The sequence below is a fragment of the Lampetra fluviatilis genome, chromosome 49 (genome assembly GCF_964198595.1).
Source record: "Lampetra fluviatilis chromosome 49, kcLamFluv1.1, whole genome shotgun sequence".
In the NCBI taxonomy this organism is placed as follows: domain Eukaryota; kingdom Metazoa; phylum Chordata; class Hyperoartia; order Petromyzontiformes; family Petromyzontidae; genus Lampetra; species Lampetra fluviatilis.
The window spans coordinates 3067998-3084791 of NC_136323.1; the positions used below are offsets into that span (position 1 = coordinate 3067998).

General features: G+C 49.9%; 1 protein-coding gene across 5 annotated transcripts in view; it reads right to left on the reverse strand.

Moving 5' to 3' along the window:
• The window catches only part of LOC144948451 (G-protein-signaling modulator 2-like), a 47051-nt gene extending 33639 nt beyond the window's left edge, over positions 1-13412 (reverse strand). Inside the window, exons 1-2 of one of the 5 annotated variants that reach the window (XM_078877936.1) lie at positions 13280-13412; positions 7227-7265 (exon numbers count right to left, since the gene is read on the reverse strand). In XM_078877936.1, the coding sequence (XP_078734062.1) occupies positions 7227-7264 (38 nt within the window). In that variant the 5' untranslated portion in view covers position 7265; positions 13280-13412. Of the gene's footprint in view, positions 1-905; positions 915-5727; positions 6217-7226; positions 7266-12365; positions 12457-13118; positions 13250-13279 lie in introns of those variants that run through there. The other 4 variants (XM_078877937.1, XM_078877938.1, XM_078877934.1 and 1 more) reach the window with 4 other exon arrangements.
• Positions 13413-16794: the final 3382 nt, after the last annotated feature.

The following is a 16794-nucleotide window of genomic DNA, read 5'->3' on the forward strand; positions in this document are numbered from 1 at the left end:
AAGTATTCATGACCTGCTGACAGAGATGTCCTGCCGCACGCATCCAGAATGTGCTTCGTTCACAGATCTTATCAACCACCACGGTGCGGTAACCATCATCAATTCTCACCATCATCATCAGCCAAGCTGCTGATCAGTACCCGGGGATTGCCCCCACCCTGCAATCAGCTAGAATGTAGTCCCGGTCTCAATAAACAATCCCTCTGCTGGATGCAGGCCAGGCAAAACCGTCATATCCTGCGACAGCATCATCCACCTAGCCCATGCACATACACCGGTTTCCAAGGTCCGTCTCCTGTCGGACGTGATCAACTCCTCGGCTGCAGGTCCGTCGCTATTCTTGACCATTGCCCATCACCCGCTTCTTAGCTGCCAGGTCCTGCCCAGGCTCTCCGTCAAATGAAGGGATTTATTCATCTTGTCACATTCCGGTATCCATACCGTGAACCAACGGTTACCTACGCCATCACCCTCGCTAAGAATGAATGACATTTAAAGCGTCAACGCAGGGAAACCCAAGGGCAGGTGAGCAGATTTGTCACCATCCACTCGCACCCCCTGTCATCGTGACAACCATCGGCTCTGTGAATTTTGGCCGTACGGGAGGAAGTGGTATTTAGAATTGATGGGACGGAGCTATTCCTGGTTCAGTGATGTAAACGAATGTCATGGCAACAGGAATTTGTGAAAAGAGGGTGACTTTTTGTTGTTGTTGCTGCTTTCAAAGTCTTGAGTTGAGAGCAAAAATCCCTACTTCGCTATGGCAATGTAACCGAGGCCTCTGGAAAATGAACGAGCAAGATTTTTTTTGTGTGTGTCGTGGCCTTTAAGCACAACCTGACAATTGATTTTAGAAAAATAACCTCATAATTACAAACACAGTATGATGCGTGTTCAGGTTGTACCGCGTGTTGTTCGGCACGATGTCCGACGTTTCGCTCCGCGTGCCGGGAACTCCAACTCAGCGCCACGAGGAGCTGCCACCCCATGGGGGGAGCGGAACGCCGGACACCAGCGGCCCAACACGAAAACTCGACGGACAGCTACGCGGCACCACGAACCGCAGTAAACCCACGCGGTGAATGTAATAGAATTAATTCCCCCACAAAAACACCAGCGTGACACAAACGCTTCCAATGAAATGGCAACCTCACCGTGAAGATGAAAGAAAACGCAAAATCAAAGTGCGCAGGTGCCACCATCTCGCAGATGGATGCGAGGTTTACACTCCGGTTTCATGCTGGCATGTTCCAGTGCGTATTAAGATGCCACAGCTTCTGGCTGCAGCAAGTCCGGTCATGTGCAGAGACCCACAACAGTGGCTCTCCCCTAAGGGTGTCCTCGCACGTCTCACGAGACATCAAGTAACGCCATTGTCCCCGAGTGCGTTCTTCAAGAAAACTAGCAGCCTACACGTGACCATCCGTCCGTCTGTCCGTCCCTCCAGCCAGCCAGCAAAACTTTTTTCTATTAAAGTATGATAGTATGATAGTGTATGCTGTACATTTGCATGGGATCCATATCCAGGGTAGGATGACAGGAGGCGTGATGACATCAGCGCAATGCACTGACTGTTTCTCAGTGCTGCGGGTGACGTCATCACATACGCAGATGTGCGCAGTGACGTCGTCACCACCGCGCACGTTCACCTGCATGCCAGCCAGCCAGGCAGACAGGAATCCAGGCAGGAAGCGAGCCAGAATATTTTTTTCTCATTTTGCACCGAGTAGAATATATTTTAATATTATTATTTGTTTAAACTAGGGCACCAAAACAAAATTCTGTTCATTTTTAACAAGCAGCCAAATGGGAATCGCAGTGAAGAGCGAGGCAGGTGAAACGCCCCGTGGGCATGAGTTAGGAAAAGGCCGAGGTGCAGCTCGGCTAACATGGGAAGCGTCTCCACTAAGAGGGAGATCTAGGAGCATGCGTTGGCCTACTCTTCCAGGCTAACCAGTACGTCTCGGAGGAAACAGGCGGTAGTACCCACATTTTAGCCCATCACATGCGACCTGCCGATCGTAGCCCAACTGTGGAGCACTGATTTTATACTGCCAGGTGGACAGAGGCGACAGGGCGAATTAAAGCAACGTGCAACATTGTTCCAACAGCCGCTGAGCCGATAAAGAGGTGATCGAACCTTCAACCTCCGGTTTGCGCGTCGAGCGTGCTTCACCATTACACCGCCGAAGCAGCGTCTCCACGAGTTCCTAATGTACTGCGTTTTTACGAAGTTAATGTTTCTAGGAGACTGGCAGGCAATGTGTTGACTATATTACATGAGGAAAGAGCGGCGTTGCATGTTTATTATATATTTAAGGAATGGTTTCAGACGCTGCAACAGGAGACGCTCATAGCAATGGAAACCATAGAGGCCGTAAGAATAGCTGCACCATGTAATATTTATGAAACACTTATGTCAATTATTAATATTCATCATCATCAGCAGTCACGATCAATCCACTGCTAGCATGATGAAATCAGTTCCTGTGCAAGTGCTGGGTGGATTTATATATCGCAAGACCGTCAGAGATAGTGATGGCTTGGAGAGGCCTTCATCCAGCATTCATTATGGCTGTATTGAAAGATCATGATACATATTGAACCACTGAGGCATCATATATTTCAATCTCTCTGTACTAATGTCAAGGGTGTGGATCTGTGGTTTGTTTGAGCTAGAATGAGTCACATCTGGCAAGCTTGAGCATTTATACGAAGGTAAACGGATTGCACACATTTCAAAACAGCACTGGAAAACACTGCATCACGGCACATTAAGGTAAACCCTTGCCCTATAAGACGCACAGGACACACCACAGGAACAAGCACATATGATGATCGAAAATCCGCTACAAAGACAAAGATCTCCCTATTTAAAGCTTTCGTGACTGCAGGGATTCATCTTCTTGGTTCTTTCGGTAAAGTCACGTAGAATGGAAATAATAAAATAATAAAAATAAAACATTATAAAATAATTCTCACGACGTTTCGGCCACAACGCAAGCAGCCGTCCTCAGGTGAAGAACAGACCCCACTCTGTCTTCTCGACAGACCTGTTCTTTACCTGAGGACGGCTGCTTGCGTTGTGGCCGAAACGTCGTGAGAATTATTTTATTATGTTTTATTTTTATTATTTTATTATTTCCATTCTACGTGACTTTACCGAAAGAACCAAGAAGAAAGATCTCCCTATAACGGATTGTTGGAGCAAGTGCTGTTAGCAAGCACCTACAAAAGTCAGCCAAGCCGCACAAGGCCAACACCATGCCCGACCACCTTTGTCTCCCCCAGTGCCGGAGAGATGTTTACACCACGAAGACAGAGTGAATGACACCAAAGAAACATTTGCTTCGTTCGTTAATTTCCAGCTCTTTGTCAATCCACTGCTGGATGAAGGCCTCATTGTGCCGTGTTAGAGACATGGGAGTTGTTTGACCATACTTCACCTCGATGGTCAGTGCGGGTTGGTAAAAGGGGAGCCCAGGATCGATCCAAATATTGCTCGCCGATGATGTTCGCTACGGCTGTTCAAAGCGCAACGCACTAACCACTCCGCCACCACTCCACTATTCGTATGGTCAAGCTCTTGAAATTTGAGACCAATTGGGAAACTCCAACAAGGTTGGGCAACGGCCAACATTTGAAATTAAAATAAAGAGAACATCGCCGCTTCTTCTATGATTAAACAGGACAAACGCCTGCGGCGAGGTCAAAGCTACATTTTATTTATCCTGCTTGCGCACAGTTTACAATTGCGAAATCCGGTTTCCCCCACTTTTGAGACGCCTCTCGCAAAGAGCTCTTGAGACAGGCCAGGGAGGCACTCCTTGTTTCCACCCGAATCCTTCGCCAAAAGCCAAAGAGGACAGTGACTGAGTGCGCAGTTTTCTCCACGAATTGGATTTATTTTTGGGAGTACGGGCAGCGCCACCGATATGAAAACTAAAACTTGAATTAATTTCCCTGGGTAGTAACTCTGCCTAAAACAAACACACGTCTGCGGGCCCCAAGCCAGCATGCTGCCCCGTGCTCGCTCTCCTCTCCTCGGCGTTAGCGACATCAACAAGCACAACTTGTGGTGCACTACTTACTGTTGGTCCTCATTCGAGAACTGCCCGGGCTGTTTACGCACGAGCATCCAGCAATCATTCCGAAGCCAAAGAATCGACGTCGTTTCGGCAATTTGGAAATGATTTTGTGGAACGTTTACGTATCCAATGGTTACCAAACTGGGCCAATTTTAAACAGAACCCTAGCCTTTGCACATCTGGGTCAACCTCACCTCAAAAGTTCCTTCTACAACAGAGACATATCATAATCATGGGACCTTTCTTGCCAGTATCAAAATATAAGAATTGGTTTTACCCTTTCTGGCAATACAACAGGAACTGTTAAGATGTTAAAACACCAAAACAGAAACCTTTTGCAAGGAAGCATGTCTGCATTAACCACACATACTTGTGGTGAACATGCAAACAAAAAAGGTTCCATATGTAGCTACTCACTCCAGCTATAAATGCCCTGATAGTGGCATTGTCTTTGTGCCGTTTGCCTTTTGGCGTCCTCTGGTCTAACGCTGTTTGAGACGAGGCTCTAAAGAATGCTGTCTGTGGTGTGGACCATCATTTACTACCAGAGCATGTTTTCGTTGTTTTCATGTTCACCACAAGTACTCTGTGTGGTTAATGCAGACATGATTCCTGGCAAAAGGTTTCTACTTGGTTTTTGAACATCTTAACACCTCCTGTTTTATTGCCAGAAAGGGTAAATCCAATTCTTATAAATATCATAACAAACGTAGACCCGTCTTGACGGAGAGTCATGGGCAGCGAGCGAGCGGCATACATGGTTGACCTGTGTACACAGCAACGACCTTAATAATTAAGAGGAAATGTCAACATGGCGCAAGTTTATGTAGACCCCAATTGGACAGCGGTGCAAGACAGCAGAGTTAATTTCACGGACAAAACATTAAAATGTACAGCGGGCTTCTCACCAAAAACACACACAGGCTACGTTTTCAAGCGAATTTGATGGCACACATCATCTCGGTGCCAGCAGTTTAAATAACGAAGAGGTCGCGTGACGGTACTGCTATGAGGGTCTACACATTTCGTATCCCCCCCCCCCCCCCTCGGCCAGTAGCGCAAATGAAACTGCTGCAAGTGAAGAACGTGGCCTGGTTTACATTTTATATTTCCGACTTAAGACTAAATAACATATTCATACGTGCATTCACAACTCTCATGATACAAACTTGAACGCCCCAACCCCCGACCACACACACACACAACCTTTCTGGCCAACTTCACCCGAGTCAATTGCACTTCACCCTAACAAAGCCTCAAAACGGATCAACACCACCCGTTTTTACAATATTCAACAACACGACCGGAGTGCACCGTTAACAATTGACCGACACGCACGTAACAACCCACAGCGTTCCCCCCGCTGTGTGGTCCAGGGGGGCGAGAGAGAGCAGGGGAGGGTAAAGAGAAAGAGGGGGAGGGAGGAAACGAGAGCATAGTAACTCAACTAACTTAGAAAACACACGCGTTTTTACAAAACGAATTCGACGTAACACTCGCGCACGCCGAAACTGTATCATCGCCTTGCTCGCTCGTTCCGGGGCGCGCCAAACAAAGGGCGTAACAGTACCCGACCTCCCTGGCTTTTTGCACACTCGCATTACAAGGCCTCGCGGATCTCTTTCCAGCGTGTGCGTACCTGTATCGCAAGCAACAATGTTGCTCTTCCAGCCCAGACAGCCCCAGCGCATTCCCTCCCGCCTGCATGACCGCTCGATCTCTCTCTCTCTCTCAAAAAAGCCACGATGCTCACTTCTCTCTTTGCGAGGCCTCGTTCAAATCAGTTGGGTGTCCTTTGGCGAGCACGTGGCGGCGAAAGACGAAACCGGCTTCGGCGCTCCGATCGGACCGAGCTCGTCGTCGCTCAACTCGGCTCGCCGCACCCCGCGCCGGCCGCTTTAACCGAGCATCTAGTGCCGTTGCGGGACCGCTTCCAAAACAACCCCGCTTTGTTTTCACAGCTCCGTAAACCGCAAAGTCCCGTGCGAGTGCTAAAGTACATAACGCTGACATTACAGACTGCGCCCTCCGCTCCCGCTGCCGCCGCCGCCGCCACTCATCTCAGCGGAAAACATTTGAAAGTAATCACCTGCGCTCGCGACAAGTTCACGCCCCTGCCCCGAGAACCTATCGGCAGCTGTGAAAACAGAGTTTGGCGGTGCTTAAGCGCGACGTAGTACTTTCCAGCCGGGCTCCGCCTCCACCACCCCTCCCGCCGCAAGGGCCCTACGCAGTGGGGCGGGAAGTGGCGCTGTCAAATTGAGACCCTCGTGAAAGCAGATGTATGAAAAGAGGAGAGGGGGGGAGAAAAAAAACTCCAACAGTCGCTGGGAACGCAGCAGCTGGGCTCCCGCGGTCGAGCAGATGGGTTTCGTGGAGAGAGTGAGCGCCGGGTGCCCAGTGGAAAAAGTGCCTGTTCTGTCTCCACGTTTGTGGCGTGGGGCTTTAAAAATCGGTTCTTAGCCGTGCGTTTTTTTGACGTGAACACGGCTTGCGATCGACGTCTTTCCGCACCGCGCTTTGTTTCGGTGATTGCGTGAACGCGGAATTATCAACGCAAAGTTTGGCAGCGTTGCGACCACGCGCGATGCATTAAAACAAGAGTTCATATTTGGTACCCTTCCATCAATCACACGGCCTTCTTGGAGTGCATTTTTTTTTAAGTATCGGTTTAATACGAGAAAAAACTCTGGACTGGTTTCGACATTCAGTTCCTCATCAGCAGAGCCAGTCTTTCTTACAATAATGCTGGCCAAGTGCCAGTTATTTACAGGCTAGCGCCCTCTCTGTGAGATACGGGTCCTTGATTTAAATGGTTACCAAAGTGAATCTTGTACTCGATTTGTCTTTTCCCAACGGACCCCTGGTTTAATCACAGGCGGCTGCCCAGATTCGAACCCAGCATCTCAGCGGTGCCAAGCTCAGCTCTCCGATTCACCTGTGGCAGTCAGACAGGACAGCCCGGAGACAGCGCAGCTCAGGTATGAACCTACACGTTCATCCGTTTCATTTTTGCCTGCTGCTGCTGCTGCACATAGCAACCTTTCAAGGTCATGAGTACAGTCCCGATGCCCCACGCATGACACTCCGCAATTGCGTTCTATGCTGTTATGACCATAAACATCGACGGCGTCTTACCTCCTCAAAGCGGACACGCTACAGTTGTCCTGGAGCATGCTGCAGGACAGACAGAGAGAGAGAGACGCACCGTATTAGGAAAGGTACACAATTCGCCTCCAAATCTGTGTGCAAAATAAAAACTCCCCAAACGGGCAACGTTGTTTACACTCAAGGCTCTTCGCCATGAAAAACAATAACGAGGCAATTAGTCTCCACAATAGCCACCACAGTGCATGTCTCACAGACCACGACGTTGCAATTAACAGTGAGAATGAGAAGTGTTTTGTAAACATGACAGCTCAAGGCAGAGCCGTCCTGCAATTGCTTGCTAACGCCACGGACGGCAGAAGGGCCTCCACTAGAGGGAGCTCTAGAGAGCCCCACGAGAGGGTATTTGATCGCTTTGCATATACGGTAAAACCTTGGAATTGCGAGCATAATTCGTTCCGGAAACGTGTTTGTAATCCAAAGCACTCGTACATCAAAGCACTCTTATATCAGTTGTGATCACGTGACGCTCGGCAGACAAAACGTATACACGTACTACTCGTATTGCATGACCTCGCTCGTTTATCAAATTAATATTTATTTTTTATCTTGCAAAACACTCGCAGACCAAGTTACTCGCAATCCAAGGTTTTACTGGAGGTTGCACAAATATCCTGCCACATCGGAGTAGTTTATGAAAGCCACACTAGGGATTTGTCCTCATGATACAAACCAAGATGTACCGCTAGTTTGAGCTCAACAACATACGTATATATATTTTATTCACGTGAAATATCAGAATATTTATTTATACTTGATAAATCCAATGAGCAATAAAGCTCTTTTGTCACAGATGTCCAGTGAGACCAGCCCAAGAGGATGTCTGCCGCTGAGACGCAGCGATGAAATCCGCTCATGTACGGGAGCTAGACAGATCGCCCCACCATCAAGCGGATTAATCACGGCTGCCGATGACGACAGTGCTGGTGGTACATCGAAATGTCATTCACGTCACCGTCTGACCATCAACCGTTGAATTTGGACGATGTTAGCGAGAGATATCCGACTTCTAAAACGCGACTGGGTAGTGTTAATTGCTGGGCTCCCTGAAGGGCTGTGTAATGAGCACGGTCGTTCGCCAAGTAATCCGTGCCCACCTCCCGGGCAACAAAGTCACGTCCCATCCCTTCATCGCATGGGGCGCCCGAGCTGAAGCGATAGGAAATGGCGCCCCCCTCTCACTGAGCTACTTGGTGGCAGAGTCACTGCACTCCAGCCTGGTCCGGGCGATCGTGCACAAAACCGCTAGATGCACGATTGAATAACGCGATGCGCATCGTAACCAGAGCACTTGAGACCGATAAGAATCCCATGGCACTCTGTTCTGGCAAACTGCAAAGGGGCATCCACGTTTTCTTGCCAATGACAACCACCTACCCATCATCAGCCAATAATACCTCAACAATGTAACCGGCTGCTGACTCAAATTCCCGATTGCCCCGTCTGGTGTCACGCTGTCACCATCCCAGAATCTTACCCAGATCCGGGAAAAAAACAACTCTGGCGAACAGAGTGGAACAACTTCTTGGTTCTTTCGGTAAGGTCACGTAGAAGGGAAGTAATAAAATAATAAAAATAAAACACAATAAAATAATTCTCACGTTTCGGCCACAACGCAAGCAGCCGTCCTCCTTGCGTTGTGGCCGAAACGTCGTGAGAATTATTTTATTGTTTTATTTTTATTATTTTATTACTTCCCTTCTACGTGACTTTACCGAAAGAACCAAGAAGATGAATCCCTGCAGTCACGAAAGCTTTAGAGTGGAACAAGGCGGAAGTTCAAAAGAAACAACTCGTTCGAGACCCAAACGTCGCACACCTCCTGGCTCTGACATTCCCCGAAGACACTGGTGGTGTAACTGTGGTGAGTAATTGTCAGGCGTGAAACACCGTCACCACTACTGGAAATATGCAGCTCCAGCCAGGGCCCAACAGGGGGAAATAGCGGGTCCGTCCTGTACCAAGTAGGACTGGTGGGTCAGGCAATCTGGAGGGCGGTTACGAACCGGAGGTGGACATACTCTTAGTTCTTTCGGTAAAGTCACGTAGGTAAAAAATTAAATTAAAATAAATAAATCATTGTTTTTTTTTATTAATTTTAATTTCATTTTTTACCTACGTGACTTTACCGAAAGAACTGAGAGTATGAATCCTTGCAGTCACGAAAGCTTCAAATCTAGAATGGAGGTGGACACCCCAGGTCCCCAGTGGGGGCTGGGTGATTGCGCAACAATCTAGGTCCCTCAAGAAGGTTCCAGAGCGTGGGCGTGGCCAGGGGCGGAGTGACCCTGGGAGCCCCGTAAAAGACGGACCCCAGAGCGGCTCCGGCAGTCAGCGTCAAGCCGAAGATCGAAGAGCTCGCCTGAAGACTAGGACCCTGAAGATCCCCGGACACGACGTCCTTATCAGGGCCCGGTCTGAGTGGGCCAGTGGTCGAGGCCCAAGAACCTTGGCTGGGTCGGGTCAGCCTCCCCTAGGTCCCGTTAGTTGGAAGGCTAAGATGAGGTGGTCCCAGTGACCAGGGCACGTTAGCCCGGAGGCTATACCTCCTCAGGTCATCGGGTAGAAGGGGCCATTATCCCTTTCGTGTTAGGGACCCCGTGTGTTCACGTTATTGTTAAATAAATACGTGTTGCCTCCTAAGAAGACTCCGTCTCCAGACAACCCACGACAAAACCGTGAACTGCATCAGAACATCAACTGGCCGATGCGCACACCTCCCTCGTAAATTTGAACATTAAAGACCCAGCCACAGTGCGACTGTGGCCATGCAACCCAAACTATTGACCATATTGTAAACCACTTTAGTCCGCTTTAATAGGCGCTCGCAAACACAGGGGGCTGCCCCACCCCTCTAACTTGGCTCTTTGTGCCACGTCGTTTCTCAAAGGCGTTGGCGATCATGGTCTTCCATTTAGCTCTGTCCACGCAATGCATCAGATACTAACATACAGATAATCTAGTAATTCCCTTCCCCATACAACCACTTTCTCAATTACCTGCTGTAACATATGGGTCAGAAACATATGGGTGAGTAATATATGGGCCAGAAACACATGGGTGAGTAATATGGGTCAGAAACACATGGGTGAGTAACATATGGGTCAGAAACACATGGGTCAGAGTATGGAACAAAGACTGAAAACTGCTCCAAGGCGAATTAGAGATGCACGCTTAAAGTGTTTCTTTTGTATGGTTGGGGAGTTGATCAGCTACGTTGATAAGCTTATAATTACAATGAGACATGAAGAGGAATCCATGAATTAGGGAATATACACAATCGAGATACATCCTGTTGCCTGTTAACACAAGTGGGGTTTGGATTGGGCACGTCGCGAGAGGGAATGATGGGTGGTGGTCGAGACTAACTCCGTGGCAGGCGGTGAGAGGAAACTCGCCCAAGAGGACGTCCATCGGCAGAGATGGAGCGGTGAAATCAGCTCATCAGCAGGCGCACTGATGCATCGCAGGACCACGAGAGATTGTGACGACTTGGAGGCAGTCTTCAATTAGCAGTGGATAAATTGTGGCTGATGATAACGATAGGAGACAGACTTTAAAATGCATGAAATATCTAAACAGCTTTGAAACCATGGCGACTAAAAGTCTCGCGTTCAAGGAAGAGCGTTGTGTTTGCATGGCCTCTTCTGCCACAGGGCATTGCTCACGCGTTCTCCACTTGTACCCACTTTAACCTGCATGTTGTAGTTATATCGCCATCTAGGGGACGCGGTGAAAATCCACGAAACCGGTTTGAAAAAATTAACCTGTAAAAACAAAGTTTTTCACTATAAATCCTTTATATGCGTGGCGGCTAGAGTCCTCTCGTCCTCTGGCTTGAGATGGCTGCCACCTATGGGTCAGATGATTGCCTGCCACCATTAAGCAATTGGTAATTAAATATTTAAAAAAACATTCCTAAAAAGTGTAAAGTTATGGAAAAAAAAATTTCACGAAAATAAATTGTCACGCACAACGAGTCTGTGTGCAAAATGTCAGCTCGATTGGATCACGGGAAGTGGGTTAACACGGTCGTAAGCGCGCAAGCAAGCGAACTTAATATAAAGAATTTCAAAAGTGGCTACATTTTCACAAAGCCACAAGTAAATCCATCGCAAGCGCGTGTTTTAAAGCGTGCTCCCTTGTCAACCCAGCAGCAGTATTATTGCACATGGGTGCACCACTGTTAGTCGTAAAGCGTGGGTGACTCCCACTATTTTCTTCCAAGACCTCTGGCCAGCGTCGAAGATTTGGTCAAAACACCTCCTCCAAGAAGAGGAGGCTTCTGTGTCAAGCGCCCTTCTGCCAGCGGTGGTTTGCGACGGCACTTGCCGGGCTTGCACCTCTATCCAAGCCCTCACACCGCAACTCCACCAATGTGTCGTTGAGACATCTAACAGCAGCATGAGGTGTATCCCTCCTCGTCCGCTTCATAGACAAATCATTCTAGCGATGACACTGGTAAACACTGAACAGCACAGGGCATTAACACCGAACCGGCTTGTCCACGATAGCACTGCACGCTCCCGTTTATAAGACGCACTCTGTTATCCCCATTGTAAAGGTGCGTCTTATAATCCGGCTAGGTGCCTCTGTCCGTGTGTTCGCGGCCTCAAAGGGGTTGGCACAGCAAGGGGCACAGCAAGGGGCATCGGCCAGTCATTTCAGTCAGTCTACACATGGCACCTGGGTCTGCGCCCCGTGACCTCCTTGCCAGCGGGCGTTCGACCACTCCACGTGGCCTCAAGGTGCACGTAGCCTGGCACAAGCGTCGTGGTGACGTCACCTCAACTTAATAGCGAATGTTGTTGTGGCCGCAAAGCGGTAGTTGTAGCAACCCGAGTTCGATTTCCGCCGACGGCCAACACCGGTGACGAAAATCTGAACCGGTCCTGGACCTCCCCTAAGTCGACTCAGCCTCAATTTGAGTACCCGGGGCGGTGTGTAAAAACATCGCCACTAGGGGAGACAAAGGCGGTCGTGCTGGCCACCCACCCCCCTTCGTGTGCCGTGTCTTCATAGCTGATCGCTAACTGCACTTGCCCCTACAGTCTGTTACAGGCTATAGGGGGAGGAGGAAATCTTTGTTTTTGTGGCCTTAAAGTGCACCTAGCATGGCACAAGCGCCCTGGTGGTGACGTCCTCGCCACTTGGTGAACACGGCGGTGATTGTTCTTGTTGTTGTTGTGAACTGGTGGTGGCACTGCAACCACGAACCCGGCGCACACGAGTTCGATTCCCGCTCACGATCGTCTTGAAAGCGGTCCCGCGCGAGGCCCTCCCCTAGGTTGACTCGGCCTAAAAAAAACCATCGACCACGAAGGGAGGCAAAACGCGGCCCGCCCTCGTGTTGATGCCGCTGCGTCCTTCAACATCACTCGGCTCCAACAAGAAGAGTCTTCAGGCTAAATGGGGGGGGGGGGGGTGTAGGCGATCTTCTCTCTTTGTTGCGAGACGGTGGACCGGTCGAGACTTTAATCACCAAAGCACGTGGTGAGTAAAGTTAGAGACCTCGCAGCAGATGCCGCAATCGTTAACGTCGTCGGAGTGTTGTCGCTCTAAGCGACAGCCGCTCTCGTAGCGCCAGTTCTGAGTGCTTAAAGACTGTAACGATTTAATAAAAATTTTATTTTAAAAAAGCGAAGTTTATTTTCGTGATAGCAAAGGCGCGCGGGCCCTGCGATTTCCCGCTCAGAGGGACCTCCACTCGAGGCCGCTCTCGTCGAATGGCCCTTGGCCTACTCTTCCACGTCTTTACAAGAGGTACTGGTAGTGGTGGTAGTGGGGTAAGGAGTTACCCACCCACACTTTACCCCATCGCCGTCCGTCTACCCGCGGTGTAAACACTTGCACTGTACTCACTCTCGCGTGGACACAGTCGCGGGCAGCGAGCGAAGCGCTTCTACAAGAACTTGGCACCCGCGTCGCGACTGCCGCGCCCGGAGATCGAAGCCGAAGCGGCCGCTGCCTCTCTTGGCTTTTGCACGTCGACTGTTGCCGAACCCCCCCTCCCCTCCTCTCACCTCACGACGCCGCGGCGGAGTTATCGCGCGGTCGGTTCTAATGAGGCCGACATCGCGACGCGCGGGGCGCGTTGGGAGTCGTCGTCGACTCGTCGCCTTCGTACCCGGCCGAAGTTGAGCGGCGGTCGCTTCCCCCCTCGCAGCAGCCCCCCCCCCAGGCCCCTCCCAGCCCTTATCCCTCGCAGGCCCCACCCCTCTTAGGCCCCACCCCCTCTTAGGCCCCACCCCCTCGCAACCCCCCCCCCCAGGCCCCCCCTCGCAGCCCCCCCTCGCAGCCCCCCCTCGCAGCCCCCCCTCGCAGCCCCCCCTCGCAGCCCCCCCTCGCAGCCCCCCCTCGCAGCCCCCCCTCGCAGCCCCACCCCCTCGCAGGCCCCCTCCCCCCTCGCAGGCCCCCTCCCCCCTCACAGGCCCCCACCCCCTCGCAGGCCCCCTCCCCCTCACAGGCCCCCACCCCCTCGCAGGCCCCCTCCCCCTCACAGGCCCCCACCCCCTCGCAGGCCCCCTCCCCCCTCACAGCCCCCCCCCCCCACAAAGTGAATTACGAGTTGGGGTGGGGAGGGACGACAATTCGTCCGGCCAACGGGAACGCGCCACTCGCGTCACGCGCCCGCGCTTCGGCCAATAGCGGAGCGAGCCTCGTCCTTGAATTCTTCAAAACACAAACGGACCCCCCCACCCGCCCCAACGCCAAGCGCGCGCGCGACCGTAATCGGAAACTTAGCAAGCGGCAAGCGCTCGCGTCCGTAATCGGAAACGTAGCAAGCAGCGAGCGCTCGCTCCAGCTGCCACCCCTCGTCCACGCACGTTGAAGCGAGATTGTAAGTGGGGGGAGTGGGGGGGGCAAGGTTACCTGTGAACCCAGACGGTTTTACCACGTATTCTTGTGCGGGGAAATTGAGTTTCAATACGGGCAAAATAAAAATGTGTTGTCGATTTGTTTGTGTGTCTCCCTTGTGATGGGGCTTTGGAGGATGAACGTTGAGATCTATAAGGGCACGGGGTGATCAATAAGGTCTGTAATCAGGTAGTTGTGGGTTAAAGTCATGAATGACAACGGTGACATCACCGCCACTTAGTGGCGGTTGTTGTTGTGTTGCGACCCGAATGGTACCTATAACTTTCTTGTCACCCAGCCACAAGTTTGTGGTGCGTCTTAATTTCCGCAACGTCTCATATTCCGGATAAAACGGTGCATAAAAAAAAAACACATTAACTGACATGCGACACGTATCAAATGACATTCCATTTTAATTGCACGGCCAAAAAAGAAAGCGTTGAGATATTCACAGCGATAACAGCGCACGTGGGAAGGAGTGGTGAGTGGGGGGGGGTCCCGTTATTCGTTCTCAACGCAAGGCCACAAAAAAACTCATCAGTCCTAAGGTTGGGGTCGCCATGCCACTTTGTGGCAGCCTTGGCCGTGAAAGTGCGACGCAGCAGAAGGAGGCAATTGAGCCCAGGAACAGAAATAATTGGGCACCACGTCGAGTGGCATCGCTTTAGTGCAGAGGGGTCGTCAACCTCTCGAGAAGAGCCATTGTTATTTTGTCTTGTGCAAAAATAGTTCGTGAGCCGCATCATGCGCAGAGCTACTGGTACACAATCACGGCAGCGTGGATACAGCATATAATAAATCACATTCTGACTTAAATAAACTAAATAGGTGATGGAATAAACTGCGTCTGTTTAGTGCCCCCCCCCCCCCCGAGTTATTGTTTAACAACACAGTTTAACTGCTGAACATTTCGTTGTCAACAAGACACTTCATCGTGACCGCATTCCCTGCCGTATTTAATAAATTATCTTTACGTCAAATTATGCTTTTTAAGATTTCAGTCAAATAAAAAAACGGCTACCCAAAAAGGGGGAAGCCAAAAAGCTGCTTGGGGGCAGCTAAAGGAGCCGCAGGTTGCCGGCCGGCCAGACCACGACATCTTGATGTGGCCCGGCCGACAACGGTAAATCACGGCGATTGCCATTTGAAACGGGCGGGCAGGCGGGCGGCGGAGGAGGTTATCGGGCAATTATCTCGTGTTAGCCGTGTAAAGTAAATCCGTGAGGCTCGAGATCGCATACCTTAGAAAGTGTGGTACCAATTTATGTTCTGGCCCATAGACTAAAGATTTCATGGGGGGAAATCCAAATCCCTTCCTATTCCGTTTACTTCATTAATGGATGTAATACACACCAAGAAACGCGATGTGTAAGGGTTCTTAAAATAAATGTTCTGAGGTTAAAGCGCATGCAATGAACTCGTCCGTTGGTGAAAGAGGAGCTTCTGTAAATCTTTGGTGAAAGAAAAACCTTCCAACCTCGTGGGTTGTAATTAGCTGGTATGTAATGGTGCATCGGTTTTTCTGTGTAGCCCTGTAGTGTTTTTCGGGTTTTTCGATGAATAGTTCCCGAAGAAGCTCCCAGCAAGCGGAGAGAAACGTCGGCAGACACCGCGTTTGTGCCCACACGTGGATGATGTCCCCCTCCCCCCCCCCATGTGACTTTCGTCCAAATTCATGCCATCATCATAAACCGCTTGGCACAAAGCACGCGTGCAAGTTATCTAGTAGAGTACCTTGTTTCCATGGACAGACAACTCCAGTTGACTCGAGTGGGCTTTAGTTGCCCTTCTTTACCTCCGAACTCGAGTTGATGAGGTGCAACTTCAGTCGGTAAAAAAAAAAGTGGTATTTCCTCAATTCCCCGAGTTACTTGAATCACTGCGCAAGTTGAGCAGATTTTTCCCAGAAATACTTTCCGAGTAAAACTTTCCCAGCAACACTTGCAAGTAAAAGGTCGAAACTGCATTGCTGACAACTGTTCAATGACAGATAAAAATGTCAAAAGTTGAACGTTCCTGCGGCCTACGACGTTTGTAATTGTAACGTGTTTAGCGATGCGTTTTTGCTCTGCCCAAACTCTAACGGAGGGAATTCAGGCTAGTCCGTGCGGCGAAATCAACCCCAGAATATTTGGGCTGTAGCCCAATTTCACGGCCAACCAGATTTGACTACGAATACGGATTCCATTGCGAGTACAAGAGCCCCGTGTCTCATGGAAACGCGGTGTAAGCGGTACTTCATGACATAGTCCACTCAGTTCACATGGCCATACGGCATTTTGGGAAATCAATAATTTGACAGATGGAAATCCTTGATTATGGGCATCATCAGAAATTAATATTTTATTATAAACGTGTTTCTAACCAATATCTTAACAACGTGTTTCTAACCAATATCTTAACAAATCTAGATTTAAAGTTTTCGTGACTGCAGGGAACCATACTCTTTGGTTCTTTCGGTAAAGTCACGTAGGTAGAAAATAAATTAAATCACGACGTTTCGATCGCAACACAAGCGTCCGTCATCATGTCAGCAGTTCCCCTGCTGTATCTGTTCCACCTGATGACGGTCACTTGTGTTGCGATCGAAACGTCGTGATTTAATTCACTTTATTTTATAGCTACGTGACTTTACAGAAAGAACCAAAGAGCAATATCTTAACGGAATGCATATATTGCC